The following is an 18504-nucleotide window of genomic DNA, read 5'->3' as shown; positions in this document are numbered from 1 at the left end:
ATTAATTAATTAATTAATATAAATATTATTATGGTATTGATTGATAATAATGTAACTATTTTAAAAATGTAAAAATTAAAAGACCAAAATGTCCCCTGACCATTAAATCTCGCCGACGGAGAATTTTACAAAATTATTAATTTTTTTTTTCTGAAAATATTTTCCATTTCCTCTTAAAGTCTGTTATTGACGGATGCTTTGACCACGAACGTCCTGTATTTCTCCAGATCCGGTTCCGCCACTGGTTTCAGTTACCGCCGATCCAGTTATTTCCCAAATCGTATTCACTTCATTTAACGTCAGACGCGATCCACTGGATCGAAGATGCCGGTGGCCGCTTCCGCCATCTACTTCTTGAATCTCCGCGGTGATGTTCTCATCAATCGTCTTTACCGCGACGATGTTGGGTAACTATCTCTCCATTTTCGAGCCTCTTTAATTTTTTATAAATAGAATTAATTCGCTGAGTTTGGCACGAATGCATCTAGGTTTCTCTTTTCCATTAAACGGTGAGGTTTGGACTGAGGTTTATGATAATTTATAATTTTTCATTCAGGGGAAACATGGTGGATGCCTTCCGAATGCACATTATGCAAACGAAAGAACTCGGTACATGTCCTGTGCGTCAGATTGGAGGTTGCTCTTTCTTTTACATGAGAATCAGCAATGTATACATCGTAATTGTTGTTAGCAGCAATGCTAATGTAGCTTGTGCTTTCAAGTTTGTTGTTGAGGTACTGAAGATTTCTTTGTTCTTATTTTTCGTTGGGCGATTAGTTTTGTGCATCAGATATGGAAAAGATTTTACATCATATCCCGCTGGAAAATGTGCAATTCATTTTCTATTGTAGTTGACACTGTCATTTTTGCTCCTTTTGTAGGCTGTTGCTTTGTTCAAATCTTATTTTGGTGGTGCTTTTGATGAAGATGCTATTCGTAACAATTTCGTTCTGATTTATGAATTGTTGGATGGTATGTAGTCAAGGGCAGTTGAAATGTTTCTCCTTCCACATTTATTCTCTTGCTTGGTTTATAGTGTGTTTAGCTACTGTTTATTTGGCTTAATTCATGATGTTCTATTGCAGTGCTATATTGTGCATTCACAAGTTGCCTTTGATTCTTGACTCCAGGTGTTATGGACTGTAATAGGAAGCTTAGATTCACATTATTACTAGTGGTAGATATGAATATTACTTGCAGACTCAACTGATCAATTAATCAAAAATTGAATAAGTAATATAGTTTGTGTCTTTTAGATTGCACGTTAACTTCTGTACCAGACATTTATTTTGACCATTTATTCTGCAGAATATAAGGGGGAGAAAATCATTTAACCCTGTGTTCATACCTTCAAATGTTATTTGAATGATAAAACATTTCGATTTCTGGATTGCCATTGCAGAAATCATGGACTTTGGCTACCCACAAAATCTTTCTCCTGAAATTTTAAAGCTCTACATTACTCAGGAAGGAGTGCGGTCCCCATTTTCATCCAAGGTATGTTGTATCTTATGTATTACAGGTTATTGTTTTTTGAGGATTGATGCATGCAAGCAATACTCGAATGCTAAGGTTCATTGTGCTTCAATTTTTATGTAAAGTTGCACTCTCATTTGTCTCTTTCATTTTCTATTTGCAATAAATCAATAGCCTTCAGATAGGTCTGTTCCAAATGCAACTTTACAAGTTACAGGTGCTGTTGGCTGGCGAAGAGAGGGACTTGTTTATAAAAAGAATGAGGTGATTTAGCTTCTTAGTACTGTCAATTCCTTTCTCTATTGGATGTGGTGGTTCCACCGGTTTTAACATTTATGTTTCAGGTGTTTCTGGACATTGTGGAAAGTGTAAACCTACTTATGTCTTCTAAAGGTTGGTACTGGTTATGGAAGTGTTTTTGTTTGTTGAAGTCTGTTGGGCTCAATATAAACCATTTGGTAATTGCAGGTAGTGTTCTCCGTTGTGATGTTACGGGAAAGGTTCTTATGAAGTGCTTCCTCTCTGGAATGCCTGATTTGAAGTTGGGCTTGAATGATAAAATTGGGCTTGAGAAAGAATCACAACTAAAATCCCGTCCTACTAAAAGGTGGCTGCTAATTGCATTCACTTCTCATACTATTTTGCTTCTTTTTGCTCTTATATCTTCCTTTTTTTTTCTTGTCGATGTTGCAGTTTTTATGATCAAATTTTGATATTCATGTGACTTTATGAAGGGTTTCATTTTGGATTGCCTATTTTCTGAAATTTCCTATGCTTTGTTTATATGTTGCTCCCATTGCCATGAACTCAAATTTTTTTATATTTGGTTTCAGAGCATGCAATTTGGCCTTATTTCTTTCTCTTACAATGCTACATTTTGCAGTGGCAAGACTATTGAGCTGGATGATGTTACGTTCCATCAGTGTGTGAATCTTACAAGATTCAACTCAGAAAAGACTGTTAGTTTTGTGCCACCAGATGGTGAATTTGAATTGATGAAGTAAGCTTAGAAGTCTTCTCCCTTATTTTGGTTTGCAGTTCAAGTTTATGTTATTTAGTAAGTAATATCAGTTGTAGCAAAGGTTTGTCACTTCATATATCTGTGAATAAGTTCTATATTATCTATAGCTTGCTTCTGTCTAGCATGTTGTGTTCATTTTTTGCTCACTACGTTACTTTTCAAATGCCTTTGTTTATCATAGATGCCATTTGAACCTTAAAATCTGGATATAGATTGTGAAAATGAATGCTTAATGGTGCAGGGCTCTCTTTGTTCCCATTTCATTTTGTTTTGAGTGATCTCAGTTTTCTATGTTTCCATCATACATTAATTCTTTTATATACTTGTTTAATGTTCTTTCTGACTTGATGGATCCATAGGTACCGTATCACCGAGGGTGTTAATCTTCCTTTCCGGGTATTGCCAACAATCAAGGAACTTGGTCGAACTCGGATGGAAGTAAATGTTAAGGTTTGTAATCATACATTTTGAAATTGGCCATATTTGGAAATTCATGGATGTGCTTGTTTGCTTATTTATATAATATTTCAGGTTAAAAGTGTCTTTGGAGCAAAAATGTTTGCTCTTGGAGTTGTCATTAAAATTCCTGTACCGAAACAAACAGCGAAAACAAGTTTCCAAGTCACATCAGGTCGAGCAAAATATAACGCTGCTATTGACTGCTTGGTTTGGAAGTAAGTGTTTTAATTTGTTAATATGTGCCTATCTTCTGTATTCCACTTTAATATTGAGGATCTGGCTGGCTGCCTGCCTGCTTTTTTCCCATCTTAAAAGTTGATTAGCCAAAAAAGTTGTGTGCTACAGCCCCATCCACAACCCTATCCCTGCACCATCTGTTTGCCAATTACCCAATGAGTTTATTATTCTCTACTAGCCAGTAGTTTTCACTCCATTTACAGTTTTTCTCTAGATTGAGTTCAGTTAATGCTTAATTCTATATTCATGTGATTTTCAAGGATAAGAAAATTCCCTGGACAAACAGAGCCAACCTTGAGTGCAGAAGTTGAGTTAATTTCCACGATGGCAGAAAAGAAGTCTTGGACAAGGCCACCTATTCAGATGGAATTTCAGGTGCCTAAATTGACCACTTTGTTACTGCTTAATAATGCTGAATTCATTTTGCTTTGTTTTCAATGCTATATCTTTTCAAGGAAAATATGGAAAACATATAGCGGTACATGAAATTAGTTATGATAGAGATGTACTGCTTGTTAACATTGTTATTTCTAATCAATGTTGTTGGTGCTCCAGATTCCCTTTTTTACTCTTTTAAATGTAGTTGAATTTCCATGTCTGCTAGATGAATAGAAAATGGGAGTTGGCAGTTTAACTATGACTAAATGGATGATCAATGGATCATAAAGGGAATTAAGGTCCTATTTGGTTCTCTACACATGTCTTGGACAACAAAATCTCATTATTTGTATATCATGAAAATGCCAAAGGACATCAATTTTGCGTGATTTTGACAGGGGATATTGACACCTTACCATTCTTTACACTTCTATGAATGCCTTCAAACAAGCAAAATGCAGATGTAACTTATTCATGTCTTCCTCTCAGGTTCCAATGTTTACAGCCTCTGGTTTACGTGTCCGGTTTCTTAAGGTAAGCATTCTAATGTATTCTGAATGTACAAATGATCCCTTTAGGTGAAGTTGCTATGTTATTTATCAAAAAAAAGAAAAAAGCAGTTGCTATGTTGACTTCATCATTGCTTTGCAGGTGTGGGAGAAGAGTGGTTATAACACAGTTGAGTGGGTTCGCTATATAACCAAGGCTGGCTCTTATGAGATTAGGTGCTAGAAACATTTGATTGCTACTGCAAGATTGTATCAGATAACTTGAGCCATGAAGAGAATATCTACATGCTACCTGTTTCAACAAAGTGGGAAGTGATTCTTGCATGTATTTCACCATGACGGTAAGGTGAATGAGCCTCCATTTACCCCTAGAGCATGCTGCTTGTGTTCTAGTTTCTGAATTACTAGGCATTTTTCCTCCCATAGTGCAGTTTTGTTAATATGATTATTTGAAGTGAGTATTTGGTCATCATTTTTCTTGTAAAGGTTAGCTCATATTTAGAACAAAAACCTGGTGCCATTATTTCACAATGCTGTATTATTTGTTGCATATTGTCACACATTTTTTTGTAACAATACATCGCTGGTTTTAAACGAGTATGACTGGGATAGTTGAAACCTGGAAGTTTGGATTTTGGAATTGGATTCATCTGAATGATGGAAGTGGCGATTCCAATGTTTAGGACTAGAAATTTCTCCTCCCCTTCCTCCCAATGTTCTTGTGAAATTTCAAATATTCAGATCCAACATTTACGTTTTACCCAGATAGCAACTTCTCTGCTTTTACGTTGCTTTTGTTTCCTAAAGTCGGAAAAGTTCTAAGTTGCTGTACGGCAATGATGGGTCATCAGCATACTATTTTAAGCATCATTACAAGTCTTTTCCCCATCATCCACGCCTCTGGGAGATTTCAGGCACCATTTTTTGCTTTTCAATTTCGTTTTTGTTTTATACAATTGGCTGCCTATTAAAGATAGTTTAATGCTTGCGTCCGGCGTCAGGTCAGGCGTGGATTCGTGAATATTGAAATTGCTATTATTTATTATTGGCTGGCTGATGTTTGGCCTTTTTCCAATTAGATTATGACCCCTGTAAGTTGTACCCATTAAGCATTAAATGGATATGACATTATTATGGCAGTTACTGTATTTCAGTAAGCAAGCATCCATCAATTACTGTAACATTGTTGTAGTCTTGTTATGTCCGTCAAATCTGACAGAAACCCTGTATCTACTACATGTCACAAGCCTAGCAAATTTTGCTACCTGTTAATGGGATCCTTCATTTTGACTAGTATCACTAAAATTGCATTGACATTCGTATCTGTGCTTGGACCAAGTAATTGTGATGCTAAATTACCATTTATTTTCTTTGAAAGCTACATGAGGCTATTTATTTGCACTTTCAAAAAGAATCTTGAAATTTTGCTTTAGTAAGAAGGAAAAAAATGCCAATAAAACTTTTTCTTTTTCTTTTCCAACTCAATAAAAGTTAGGTTGTTGGACAAATACCTAAATAAATAAAAATATTAATGAATAATTCACGGAAAATTTTGATTTTTATTTATTATAAAATATAACAAAATCAAATTGAAATTGATGTAGCTAACAAAGTACATAGTACAACAAAATTTAAATCTAAATCTAAATCAAATTCAAGATTGGTGTAGCATAACAAAGTACATAGTCAGGGACACGTCCTAATCTCATGTTCCTGTTAGAAAAAGCCCTAACCCTTTAAATTCAATCAGCTCCCCCCACAAGAAAATCTGTAGGTAAATAAAGTGCACTTAAAAAAGGTACTAAAACCCTTAAAAAAAAGAAAAAAAACTCTCCTTGGAGGGTCAGAGGAGTGTAAATTATATTTGTTATAAGCAACTGGTCTTTTCTTGTTCATTCCCCAGTGTTATAATTTCAATCGTACTCCTACTTCTGAGTTAGATAACTAAAGTAGATAACTCACACAACTCGCTTAGCTTTCGTTAGTCTTTTTTTTTTAATTTTCACACTTTTCGCAGTTTTACTCCAATTAGAACTTGCTTCGTATTACACTTCCTTTTTAAAAAAAAAAAAAAAACAAAGGGATTTTCGTTAGAGAAAAACAACGAAGAAGATGGAGCCGAGAGAAGTACAAGGTCCGGCAGCAGGCGCAGGGGGATTACAGGTACAACAACCGCAACAGATGGTAATGGGACCCACATCTTCATCATACCCTTCGAACACCGCCTTGAACAGCCCTAATCCAATGGCTAATATACCTCCTTCTTCCACTCCTCGTTTCGTTTTCAACTCCTTAGCTTCGCCACCGCCACAGCATTATCATCAACAACCGCAACAGCAACCCAAGCCGTTGGATTCGTTTAACTCCGTTGGCTTTGATGGATCGTCGCAGTTACGGTACAACACGGAGCCGGCCATGAAGAAGAAGCGGGGTAGGCCTAGAAAATATACTCCTGATGGTAACATTGCTCTTCTGCAATTGGCACCCACCACCCCAATTGCTTCTAACTCCGCGAATCATGGTGCTGGTGGTGATTCTGTCGGTTTAGGAAGTAGTAGTGGCGGTGCTGGTGCTGCGTCGGAACCGCCTGCTAAAAGGAACCGCGGAAGGCCACCGGGTTCTGGAAAAAGACAGATGGATGCATTAGGTAACTAAGAGTTGAAGTGTCAAAGTTCTAATTTTTATTATTATCATAGTATTCTGTTTTGTAAATTTTGGGTCTTTGTTTTTATGAGCAGGTGGAGTTGGAGGGTTGGGATTTACTCCTCATGTGATCATGGTGAAAGCCGGCGAGGTGAGTTCCTTTTGTAAGTGATACAGTAAGTTGTAATGATTGTTGTTTCAGATGGAATTGAGAAATATTATGTATCTGAAGGTAGGCTTCGAAATGTACGAGATTTTCTTGGCCTTAATGGATTTGTATTTGGGGATGATTAAAGTTTCTTAGATTGAATTTTCAAATGTTTTAAGCTTCCTGTGGTGGTGGAATTCATCCATTTTCTGTATTAGTAGCATGAGGGAATATCTTCAAACCCTTTGCAATACAACTCTGGAACTATGATTTTTGGAAAATTATTGAATGAAAGCAACTCATCCTATAATTACTAAGTTGAGCACTATGAAATAATTCAGCTCTAACTGAAAGTTTTGTACGATCCAAATACTGAGTTGGGGCAATGTAAATTACTTGAGGCAATATGCATAGTCTTACTCCATCAAAGATGGATATGCCTTAATTAGTATGCACCAACAAACGTCCAATGCTATTCTCTTTGCACATGTTCTGATTGATCATGTTTGTAAACCTTGAAGCTTATTTATAATGTGCCCTATTGTGTGGCCTATTCATTTGCAGGACGTAGCATCCAAGATTATGGCTTTTTCACAGCAAGGACCAAGGACAGTCTGTATTCTCTCTGCAAATGGTGCCATCTGTAATGTTACACTCCGCCAACCTGCAATGTCTGGTGGTACTGTGACATATGAGGTACTTTTAATATTAATATGAGATCCATCTGGTAAACTACGCCTAGGCTTGAATGAAATGCACCTGCTCAGCACCTTAGCTTAGATAGGATTGTTTCCATATTTTCAAGGGCTGCTGAAGCATAAACTTTATGAACATTCCTTTGGCAGAAAAAAATGTTTCCTTTCTCTCTATGCATGTGTGCGAGTGTGCACAATGCATACACACAGCTGCTATTGTCTTTCTCTCTTTCGGAGAATAATTTCTATATTTTCGCATTTGATTTTTTTTTTTTTTAAATGCATTTTTAAACTATCATAAGTTTCTTGTCGGTTTTTAGGACCCCATTTCAAGCAAATGTGTTAGTCCAAGGAAAAGACATGACTCATTAGTCTGGAAATGTTATGTGAATATAGATCTGAGGAGATAGTGCTGTTCATATATGTCTTGTCTTAGTGAGGAACAGTATCAAAAAGGCCTTGTTGATTGTTGATTGTTGATTGATTGAAGGGTTTGAAGTAAATCCTTAGTTCTAATTTGATCAATGAAAAGACTGAATGATAGTGGAAAAAGAAATAACATAGACACATGCCTATGTAGAAAACACCATATAGATTATATGTACCCAAAAAAGGAAGACGGCATGTAACTACATATAGGGAACCCCTACATTGGAAACCCAATATACCAGAAAACTATACACAAACCCATATGATTTGCAGTCTTGAGTCACTCATTTCCTATGTACTGCTAGTTCATAGCCAAAGTCTTGGAACAGTCTCCATTAATACTAGCTAGAAAAAATAAGATTGATTTGAGAGAGGAAGTGGGTTAGCGAGCATGTAAGAATGGGAGATAGGGTGGAAAGTTAAATGAGTTTACTAATGCTATGCAGCCATGGGTTGTTTTTTCTAATTTAGCCCCATGGTTTTTGTCATTTGAGTTTATTTTCAGAGTTTTATAGCTAATGGTTCCAAAAAACATGTACTAAATCTTATCCTTACATGGTTATGAAGACATGAAATATTCATTAAACCAAAATGGTCCATACGGTTTTAGTAGTTTGAATTATTTTCCCTTTATCTATGCACAATTTAATTATGTCAATATTTTTTATTGCAGGGCCGATTTGAAATTATTTCTCTAACAGGTTCCTTCTTGCCTTCTGAAAATAATGGTAGTCGCAGTAGGAGTGGCGGATTAAGTGTCTCTTTGGCTGGGTCTGATGGTCGAGTATTAGGTGGTGGAGTTGCAGGGATGCTACAGGCTGCATCACCAGTTCAGGTATCTCTCTTACTAATTTGTGTTTGCTGTTGCCATGTTCATATATGTAATTACTAATTACCATAACAATATGATGAAAATTTTGCTGCATGCACATCTTTGACGCCTTAAGTAGTTTGAGATTGAGGCTTGGTTGAATTTTGTTATTTGCATCTCAGATGCCATGCTTACCGGGTAACCATTGGGTATCAATGTAGTGTCTGACTTGTCATGGCATGACAAAGATGTCAGTGGGTTTTCATTCTTGTTTTATAACTGTTTTATATCTCCTGTCAGGTCATTCTTGGCAGCTTTATTGTGGATGGCAAAAAACAGAACTCAGATGTTTTCAGAACCGAACCTTCTTCCCTATTAACACCAAATATGCTGAGTTTTGGAGCTCCAGGGACAAAAAGTAGCCCTCCTTCGCAAGGTGGCTCAAGCGAGTCTTCTGATGAGAATGGTGGTAGCCCTCTTAATCGAGGGCCTGGGTTCTACAGCAATTCAGCTCCATCTATTCATAATAACAATATGCAAATGTACCCACTTTGGACTGGCCACACTCCACAATGAAGATGCTTCTGAATTAACAGTAGAGCACTTTGGGCATCAACTTGGTGATTGTTCTTGCATAACAGTTATCGTTCAAATTCTAAATGCTAACATGCTTTAAAGAATAGAATCGGTAGAGAATCATTTTTCTTCTAGATCAAGTTTTTTGTTCATTCTCATCGAGTAGTTTTCAGTTTTCTCCACCTTAATGAAAAATGGCTGCTGTTGATAGCTGAGAACATTCCACCTATTGCTTAGGATCTCAAATTTACTTTTGCCACCATTGACCTAGCTGATGATGGTCTGTCCAGTTTGCCAAGGTTTAATGACTCATACAGATATAATTTGCTTCATTGTGCTTGCATGTTGAGACAATAGTGTATGGCCAGAGTTGTGGACATGTTAATAGTTTAGATTGTCTGATCAATCTTCTCCAATCCTCCTCGATAATCAAAACTTGGAGTAATCCAGGTATGAGACTATGACGATCGATTGACCGAGGAAAGATTTTGTCTGATTCAAATCGATTTACCTGCCATCGACACATGCAAACAACAACACAGAAACCGCGTCGGAAACCGAGTCTCATCCCATACCACCAAATATAGTACTGGGCAGCTCCTAACCCCTAGCCACACAATGCCAAGTTCGATACGATTTTCAAATGTCATCGTCATTTTCTTTCAAAAAAATCCACGATCTCAACTTCAATTTTGGCCATGGACTTTATTATTAATGCTGGATGTTTGATGAACTACTGCATTTGCTTAATTAGTTGACCATATTAATATGTATAAATATATAACGAAGAAAAAAGCGAACAATTCTAAATTAAATCATTAAAAATTAAAAATTCAATCCTTTATTAAATACGTAAGGTTTTAACCATACTGTTCATGACTACGCGTAGACATAAGTTGTAATACAAGAAAAATAATAAATGCATAAATTTCAACGCGCCTTTTGGATTTTTTTTCATATTACTATTACGATCCAACTTCAAAGACAACGCAAGATGTCGGTTAAGATATTGTCTCTTCTCACGCGCCTCTTGGTTTCAAATCTCAACGCTTTGCTTTGCACCAAAGTTAGTGCCAACTGCCCAATATTACTGCACAAATAGTAACACCATGGAAATGTTTTGATCATTTGTCAAATTAATCACTTGATTATAATATCTTTGTCTATATAAATACGTAAGGAATCTTAAATTGAATGCAATCGAAACCTCATTTCTCTCTAAAAAAAAAATAATATAGGAAAAGGAAACCCTTCATTCCTAAGCAATTACCCAAAGGCAAGGACTATAACTTGCTCTATACTTTGTGAAAGAGAGCACGCGCTGGTGATTGAGTGTGACATTTGCACAAATCCGGCAAGTCTGATTCCAATTCCAACTACCAAAGAAAGAGATATGCTTCTGTCACATGTCAACGGCTCTTTGGGCCTGCGATGACCTTTTCCTTTGCTTCGCTAATAAATGCTCCCTCCTATCCCGCTAGTTCTCTATTCGTTGCGTGGCCCATTCAACAGGAACTTTTCAAGCACTTTCTAGTTTCTCCCCATAAAAATCCTTCACTTTTACTCCCCAATCCCCATAATCTTCCTTGCCCAAAAACCATCACTTTCACATTTGATAAATACTTCAATTTCCCAGCCATAACACATATACAACACACTTTGTCTTAAAAATTTTGAGTTTGTTAGGTCATGGATTGCTTGGTGTTGCCAGTCTCCTTATTGCGAAGGCGCAGCATGGGCTACCGGCCTCTAACCGAGGATGGATTTGGCGAGTTGAACAGACAAGTGACGGTGGTTGTAGGGAAAGAAAAGAGGGAGTTTTTGGTTGATCCTTTTGTGTTAGAGGAGAGTCCATTCCGGGTTTTGATTGACACAATGAAGAAGGAATATGGTAGTCGAGTAATTGATGCAAGAGGGGAAAAGCGGAGGGTGATTTTCGTGGACGTGGATGCTATCTTGTTTGAACACATGCTTTGGTTGATGAATAATGATTGTTCTTCTTTGTTTCAGCTTAATCTCGAGGAGATCATTGACTTCTATGCTCAAGATAATTAGAGTGGAGAAGAGTCCTGGTTCATTGTTTTTTACTAATTTCACCTGATAACATCCTTCTGTAATCCAAGCACAGAATCAGAAACAAGCCTTTTTTTTTCTTTCTTTGGGGAATTTTGAAGAAGCCATAATATTAGTAGTTCAAGTTCATCAAAACATGGGATTAGCGCAAATCATATTATACCATGTTTCTAACTCGATTTCAGGTTCTCCAATTCAGCAGATATTTGGGTTTTAGACTTAAGATGCAGTTAAATACTGTTCACGTAAGAATACTTTGAAATGTTAAACATTTCAATTTTCTCTATAGTTTGTTGCTTGCAAAACTTGGTACGAATTTTCTGACATCTGACATCACAATGAATCAGTCAAATTTACCAATGGAATCCAAAAAATTATGTCATGCTGTTTATAATTTGCCTATGATTTGTTGAGATTGATCACGTCAATGTCCTAATATTACAACTTTTCTTGTAATTGGTTCTTATGATGTTGATTCATAAATTTATTCAATCCTTGATTCACCTAACTTTCAAGTACATTATATTCAATCTCTGATATACTCGAGGAAACAAAAGAACAGATCACAACGTTCAAAAACAAAAAGAAAACAAGGGTGTCGTTTTCATCTGTATTAAGCAAATTATATTGGGAAAAAAATTATCTGCTCATTTTATTTTTAGGGTGAAATTCAAAGAGCACTTGAGACAGGGAAAAGAATAACTTTAGAGTTTGAGCCCATACCAGGATGCAGTTTTCCAGGAGGATGGGCTGTAATTGGATTCACTTCTTCTATTCAGCTCAAACTTGGACCAATCCAGACCCAATTATTTATCTATCAGCCCAAGTAAATGCTGGAAAATTTGGTTCTTGGAACATTGACAAAAAAAAACGGGTAGTTACTTTATAAATGTATACTGAGAAGCTAACTATCTCTCAGATCAGTTGATATATAATTGAAATTAATATTTAAAAATTATGAACTTAAAAAAGATTTATGTGTTCAGCCAAATAAATAGTAAGATATGGAAGATTTAAGGGTAGATTAAGAAAAAAAAATGCATAGTAAAAAAATTGAGAAATTGAAGTTAAAATCAGGTAAAATTTTCGAACTTCTATCCAAGAAGTTACCGATACAAATTACAAGGGTCTGTTTGGTTAGTTCTTTTTCTTTGTTATTTATTCCTTGTTTTCATTTTTTACTTTTTGGCTTTTAACTTTCCTATTACAAAAAGCAAAACTATCAATAAAACGAACCTAAGTAACATCTTAATTCAACAAAACTATATCTGACAGAAAAATGAAAAAAAAAAAAAATCTTAACTCGTTTTTGGTCATCTTAGTTGCAAACAGGAACCTGGTTTGGGGCTTTCAGCTTAGGGCATCATGGAGCCAGGTTGGGTTGGGCCCTAGAATTTTAAGAAATTTACTAATTTGAAATTCACTCAAATTTATAGTTATAGAATTCTTAATAATACTTCATAATTAATATATGGAGCAAGTGGATAACCTAAAATTACATTAGTTCATGTCCTCATTTCTTTCTACCTTTTGGATTCTTAACGATAATCATATGCATGATATGAATAAGCTCATGCTGATTTGTTGTGCATTTTTCTTTTAACGCACACCACATAAGCCAAATGCCGTTCATTGCTTGCAATCATGTGATCGTTTTAGTGAAGTATTGAAATTTTAATTTTAATAACTAGAGCTTAATTTCAAACAACAAAAAAATGTTGATTCCTTCTACAACGTTTAAGCTCATTGTCTATTTTAAATTAGTTTATCCCTAATGTGGTTTACATAATTGCTAATTGCTTTTTAGTCAATGGTAATCATTACACACTTTGGAACTTATAAGTACTGTTGATAAGTTCTTAGGGCAACATCATTTCTTATCCTTTCAATCTTAAATTTATTTCCATGTGGTGGTTAATTTGGATGGAGATGGAGAATAATATTATATATTTAAATGTTAATCATGATATTGATTTGGTAATTACTACTATTTATGCATATTAAGCATTGATAATCAAGTTATTCAATAAAACAAATCCGATTTTGAGGTCAAGAGAGAAGACATCGTGGTACGTTGTCATCATCGTTGTCGTTTATTCTATGATCACAGCCTTTGGAAGCCAAAAAAAAACAAGCTAATTCTTGGAAATGAGGTCATTAGCCCTAATCAACATGTCTGTTGGGATGCGATAATTAAATTAAATTGAATAGAAAACAAGGTTTTCTTTTGAGAATAAAAAAATTTTTCAACTGCTCTTGATTATCTATGAAGGCGACAGCTTAGAATCAATTAATGTTGTGAAGCTTAGGCATAATTTGATATTATATAGTCTAATACATAGGACTTGGTCAGCCTTTGTCTGTAAAACCAGGTTTCCTTGTAATTGTTCCACCACACTCGCACTATTTTATTTATGTTGGTGAGCTAAGATCTTTATCTTCTAACTACTATTGCAGCAAGTTTCTCAAGTCATTTTATCATTATTTTGTTCTTTGCTCTCTTCACATCATCTTCATTGTTAGTATCACCATCATCGATCATGTTATCAAGCTCAAACTTACATTTTTTTTATATACATTTAAAATTATCAAAAATTAAATCTTGATCACCGAAACTAAAATTTATTAAACTCGACTTAATAATCTCAACTAACTTCTGAAGAATAGACAATTTTTTACTGTAAATTTATGTATAATGAATATATCTTTTTAATTTGGTACATAAGAGATTGTTAGTAAGTAGTAGTGCACCTATTGCTTTTAAATTAAAGGGCTTTATTTTCTGATCTTGATCTCAAAAACCAAGATGGAACAAGATCAATACCGGTTTAGGTTAGATGATATTTTTTTATACTTTAAAAAAAAAAAAAAAGATGGTTCTTTTTTTATAACTATATCCAATTAATGATATATTTACGAGAAATTTATCAAATATAACAAAATTATAGCATTTACATTCACCCAAGGTTACCATGATCGCAACTTAAGCTGGAGAGCCCGTAAATTTGCTTCTTCTTCTTTTTTTTTTTTTTTTTTTTTGTGAAAATCATTTGGTTTTTGCTTAATTTCAATACTCTCGAAAATTTTGCTAGATGAAATACTTTGGAAACGTTTCTATATATATATATCAAAAGCAAAAGTAAAAATTATTTGCAAAGGGTGGTTCACCTAAAACTTAGTCTTGGGTATTTGTATTCAACTTCTAATATTTCATTGCTTCACGATGGTGCTATAGCATCAAAACGAAAGACTGATCCAAACGAAACAAAACCCCCCTGGAATTGCTAGAAGCAAAAACTGTGGGCAAATATATATTATTCCAGAACTAAAGTTCTTTATTTAGTACCAAAAAGACTAAAATACAATTCTCCATTAAGACAAAGCACAATCATGAGAATAAGTTGTTTCAACAATATTGTTGATAATTGGCGCAGGGTAAGCATTTTCTTTCTCCATGATGGAATTTAGGTTTATGGATTCAAACGCGAGAGAATAAATTCAGTCATTGACAAATATAATTTTTAATACATATATGTTTAAGTCCACTATTGATAGAATACCTAACTGATAGTAAACAGACTAATGAAGATCATGGGTCATGCTATTTCTAAATGAAAGCTTATTGAAGGCATTGGTTTTGAAGAGACAGTAATCGGAAGCAAGAAAGGAATCAGCATCAAGATGGATAAACAAGACCATTTATTTGATCAAAATTGACATTACAAAATAACATATCTATGATATTGAGCCTTGTAATCATGTGAAATTGCTTCATTGAAATTGAGGATGAGCTTATGACTTGCAAGAATGCCCAACTCCAATAAATAAGTTCCAGGATTTTTTTCAACACAAAAAAATAAAAAATAAAAAAGAAGTTAATATATCCTTTCCTATGTAAGAGTACGGTCATTCATTTTTAAACCCATTGCCCAACTGCACCAATTCTTAACAAACACTAAAAAAGAATATTTGAACATAGAAAAAATATATATCTTTAAGATATTTACCATACTACTTTTATAATAAAAATAAGTGCCCCATGATCAGTTCAAAAACATATATGTGTGTGTGTGTGTGTGTGTTTTGTTTCTATGGTAATTCTCTCTGGCACTATGCTAAGGCTGTCTTAAGGGAACTCTAAGAGGATGTTGAAAGATTAAGGACAACAATATTAACCTCTATTCTCATGGTACCTACTCCCACCCCAAATGGGTGTCTAAAATTATCAGAAACAACAGTACTGGAACCTGAGTAGCTAGCCACAAAACCGTATTGTTGCAAGCTGAATGTGTATTAATATGACTCTTTGCTCAACAACTAGATATATTAATTGGTAACCCTACCTAGATATTCACCTAAGCTAATTCATAAGACTCCATCAGAAAATTCTTCTATAAATGGAAGCTGGTTTCTGATGAAAAACTGAGTTAAAAATGATTGATTATTGTTACAGGAGCAGTTTTATACTAGTTAATCATGTTTTAGTTTAGTTCAAAAGATTTAGATGACAGGAATGTCATCTGCTCATTTCCAAGAAAGCTGGCTATCAAGAAAAGTCAGCTTGAACATCAAAGAAAAAGCTCGTGTTGGGTCAGGCACAAACCAAACAAGAAGAATTCCCCAGTGATAAAACCCTTGGCTCTTGATTGTATTTTATACTGTTTTATTTATTCTCTCCTGAAAACAATGCAAAGAAAACACAATACCATGTTACCAATTCCTACAAGATTTATTTTGGAAGCCTTTGAAGTAGTATATATACTTTGTTCACTCCCGAGGCTGAAAGAAACTCAACTGTTGTAAACGAGGACAAGAATTATATCTGTTGGGTCTATAGGAGATGAAAAAGATTGATATATGAGGCAAATTTAAATGATGAAAATTAAAAGAAAAGGGAAACCCTAGTTGATCTGTTAGTAACACTGAAATTCAGTGACTGATATTATCCAACAAAAGTTAATACATCATCAAACCATTTCTAATTGTAAAGAAGAAGAAAGTTTTTCTACCATGAACATGAAAGGAGTACTATTTCCAGAAATCATAGATTCCAAAAATCCGAAACGAAAAAAGAAAAGATGAAAAAAAGACTAAAACAAAGATTAAAAGGAAAAGAAAACCTAAAATTAACATCAACATCAGAGGAAGTTGAAGAAGAAGAAGCATGATGATGATGAGGATTAACGGTAACTAGTCCATGAATTTTCCTGACCTTTATGATCCAAGAATCCCGTTTCCATCAATGCAACTGCTTCTCAACAGAGATTGAATTTTCCATCAAAAAGTCACATTTCGACCCAAATCTCTCAAAACGGAGGCCTACCACCTGAGTTTCCTGGCCATCCTTCAACCGGTAACTGGACATTGGGCGGCATACTGAGAGGCAAATTGAAGAAAGGCAACCCCCCTGCGCCAGCTCCCGCATCAGCAAACATGTTATTTCCACCACCACCTCCACCGCTTCCGCTGCCGTCACTTTGCATCTGCAGCTGGTCATCCTCTTCCAAGGGCAGTCTCTCATAGGCCACATTTGTAAACGATGCAGCTATGACAATAACAGGTCCTGCCGCCATGAGTTCCCCAACCACACTTCCTCCTACAACCTGGCCTTGCCCGCCAGCCAAAAAGATTGTCAAACTGGTGGCACCTGGGGGAGCCGGTGGTGGCAAAAATGAACCTGAAAGTGATAATATTTCAAATCTGCCATGAAGGGTAACTATAGCTCCAGCTGCAGCTGGTTGCCTAATGCTCACGTTGGTTACCGTACCACTCCCACTCAGTATACAGATTCCTCTTTGCCTTCTCCGAGCGTAGTTCGCAACACAATCAAACACATCACAGCCGTTCCCAACTTCAAGAATGTGAGCTCGGAGCGTGTTTGCACTCTCCCTTGTGATGATGACCGGAGGCCTTGGTTTGTTCTTGGAACCTGGAGGACGACCTCTTGGCCTACGGGCCACAACATCACCTGGACCTGAGTTGGCTGCGTTGACTAAATCCAGGGCTTGGTGAGAGCCATCGTCTTGGTGATGGTCACCTGAGCCATAGTGGGCACCTTCCTGGTCTTCAGGTTCAGGTTGGTGTTGGAGGTGAAGGTCCGGTCTGTGAAGCTGATGAGCATAGCGAGAAGCAGTCCCTAAATCAAGACCAGCCATGCCAGCATCAAAGGACAACAAAAAACAAGGAAAAACAAAGGATTAAAAATAAATTTTCTTTTAAAAAAAACTATATATAAATTATGGGTTTAGATTAAAAACTGTTTATGGGGGGTTTTGTTTATTTTAAGGGAAGTGAGGTATGAAAAAGAAAGGGAAAGGCAACAGTGTCTCCGAAACTCGAAGAGAATAAAAAGATTTGAATAGTTATAGGGAGATAAAAGGGTTTTCTTCTCTTTTCTTTTCCTTTTTTATAAGAAATTAAAAACAACACCGAGAGGATGAGATCGAGTGCAGGGAAAGGAAAGGGCAGGAGAAGAAGAAGATGACATGACAGAAGGGTGGTACAAAGTCTATAAAAAACGCAGTCATTTCTCACCCCAAAAGTTTAAATATATACATAAAATAATACTACAAATTGGTTGAGAAAATTTTTTATATGTTTTCCCTTATTTTTGATAAGAGAAGCTGGTGGATTCCAACCCTACTCTCATTTTTTTGGAGCGTGGCCTGTACAACATTCAGAGTAAATATATTAGTAGTACATTAGAAAAACCAAATTGTATATTTTAAAAAAAAAATTATGATTAAATTCAGTCATAAATCAAGCAATAAGTGACAATTAATAGAGAAAAAAAAACTACTACTACTTCAATTTAAGAAACTTTTATTCTTCCATATGGAAAACAATTATATAATCTAAAAGAAAACACATAAACCTTTTTAAAAAAAAACAAATGAACCAAATTTGTAACATACTATATGTTTCAAATACTACCAAAATTTTCATTCTATTTTATAAAGATAATTTTCATCTATTTATGACAATTTGATCTTCAAGACAAAATGGGCTTTTGGATAAGAATTCAATGATTTAAAAAGAATTTTTTTGAA

The 18504-nt window shown here is 35.4% G+C and overlaps 4 protein-coding genes across 5 annotated transcripts; 3 read left to right on the top strand and 1 right to left on the bottom strand.

The window, feature by feature from the left end:
* The first annotated feature begins 96 nt into the window (after positions 1 to 96).
* Positions 97 to 4720, top strand: LOC111289574 (AP-2 complex subunit mu-like). Of its 2 annotated transcripts, none has more exons than XM_089767514.1 (13): positions 97 to 407; positions 557 to 734; positions 882 to 972; positions 1403 to 1497; positions 1651 to 1740; positions 1821 to 1873; positions 1949 to 2083; positions 2360 to 2476; positions 2857 to 2947; positions 3029 to 3171; positions 3454 to 3568; positions 4061 to 4105; positions 4223 to 4720. In XM_089767514.1, the coding sequence occupies exons 1-13, from the start codon at positions 325 to 327 to the stop codon at positions 4301 to 4303; spliced, it is 1317 nt and encodes a 438-aa protein (XP_089623640.1). In that variant the 5' UTR covers positions 97 to 324; the 3' UTR covers positions 4304 to 4720. The 2 variants fall into 2 exon arrangements, with proteins under 2 accessions (XP_089623640.1, XP_022736461.1); XM_022880726.2 differs by having other exon boundaries at positions 159 to 407; positions 1821 to 1869; positions 1945 to 2083; positions 4223 to 4446.
* Positions 4721 to 5981: 1261 nt separating this feature from the next.
* Positions 5982 to 9714, top strand: LOC111289575 (AT-hook motif nuclear-localized protein 8-like). Its single transcript, XM_022880728.2, has 5 exons — positions 5982 to 6727; positions 6819 to 6874; positions 7436 to 7567; positions 8669 to 8830; positions 9107 to 9714. Exons 1-5 carry the CDS (start codon positions 6193 to 6195, stop codon positions 9380 to 9382), a joined length of 1161 nt encoding a protein of 386 aa, XP_022736463.1. The 5' UTR covers positions 5982 to 6192; the 3' UTR covers positions 9383 to 9714.
* A 1216-nt stretch (positions 9715 to 10930) lies between these two features.
* On the top strand, positions 10931 to 11539 carry LOC111290804 (auxin-responsive protein SAUR77). The gene has a single exon (XM_022882284.2). It carries the CDS (start codon positions 11072 to 11074, stop codon positions 11435 to 11437), a length of 366 nt encoding a protein of 121 aa, XP_022738019.2. The 5' UTR covers positions 10931 to 11071; the 3' UTR covers positions 11438 to 11539.
* A 4118-nt stretch (positions 11540 to 15657) lies between these two features.
* LOC111290592 (AT-hook motif nuclear-localized protein 23-like) lies at positions 15658 to 18139 on the bottom strand. Its single transcript, XM_022881965.2, has one exon. It carries the CDS (start codon positions 17608 to 17610, stop codon positions 16762 to 16764), a length of 849 nt encoding a protein of 282 aa, XP_022737700.1. The 5' UTR covers positions 17611 to 18139; the 3' UTR covers positions 15658 to 16761.
* Positions 18140 to 18504: the final 365 nt, after the last annotated feature.

The sequence above is a fragment of the Durio zibethinus genome, chromosome 11 (genome assembly GCF_047325235.1).
Source record: "Durio zibethinus cultivar Kanyao isolate XHJ-2024 chromosome 11, ASM4732523v1, whole genome shotgun sequence".
Classification (NCBI taxonomy): Eukaryota; Viridiplantae; Streptophyta; class Magnoliopsida; order Malvales; family Malvaceae; genus Durio; species Durio zibethinus.
The sequence above is the reverse complement of the archived record's forward strand: the minus strand, read 5'-3'. Positions and strand labels throughout refer to the sequence as shown.

What these genes read in the sequence shown, in the direction of transcription:
- LOC111289575 (XM_022880728.2), top strand. Translation starts at nt 6,193, where the DNA reads ATGGAGCCGAGAGAAGTACAAGGTCCGGCAGCAGGCGCAGGGGGATTA. An exon ending in TCATGGTGAAAGCCGGCGAG is followed by an intron (nt 6,875 to 7,435) that starts GTGAGTTCCTTT and finishes ATTCATTTGCAG; the next exon opens with GACGTAGCATCCAAGATTAT. An exon ending in GTGGTACTGTGACATATGAG is followed by an intron (nt 7,568 to 8,668) that starts GTACTTTTAATA and finishes TTTTTATTGCAG; the next exon opens with GGCCGATTTGAAATTATTTC.
- LOC111290804 (XM_022882284.2), top strand. Translation starts at nt 11,072, where the DNA reads ATGGATTGCTTGGTGTTGCCAGTCTCCTTATTGCGAAGGCGCAGCATG.
- LOC111290592 (XM_022881965.2), bottom strand. Translation starts at nt 17,610, where the DNA reads ATGGCTGGTCTTGATTTAGGGACTGCTTCTCGCTATGCTCATCAGCTT.
- LOC111289574 (XM_089767514.1), top strand. Translation starts at nt 325, where the DNA reads ATGCCGGTGGCCGCTTCCGCCATCTACTTCTTGAATCTCCGCGGTGAT. An exon ending in GATTTATGAATTGTTGGATG is followed by an intron (nt 973 to 1,402) that starts GTATGTAGTCAA and finishes TTGCCATTGCAG; the next exon opens with AAATCATGGACTTTGGCTAC. An exon ending in TACGTGTCCGGTTTCTTAAG is followed by an intron (nt 4,106 to 4,222) that starts GTAAGCATTCTA and finishes ATTGCTTTGCAG; the next exon opens with GTGTGGGAGAAGAGTGGTTA.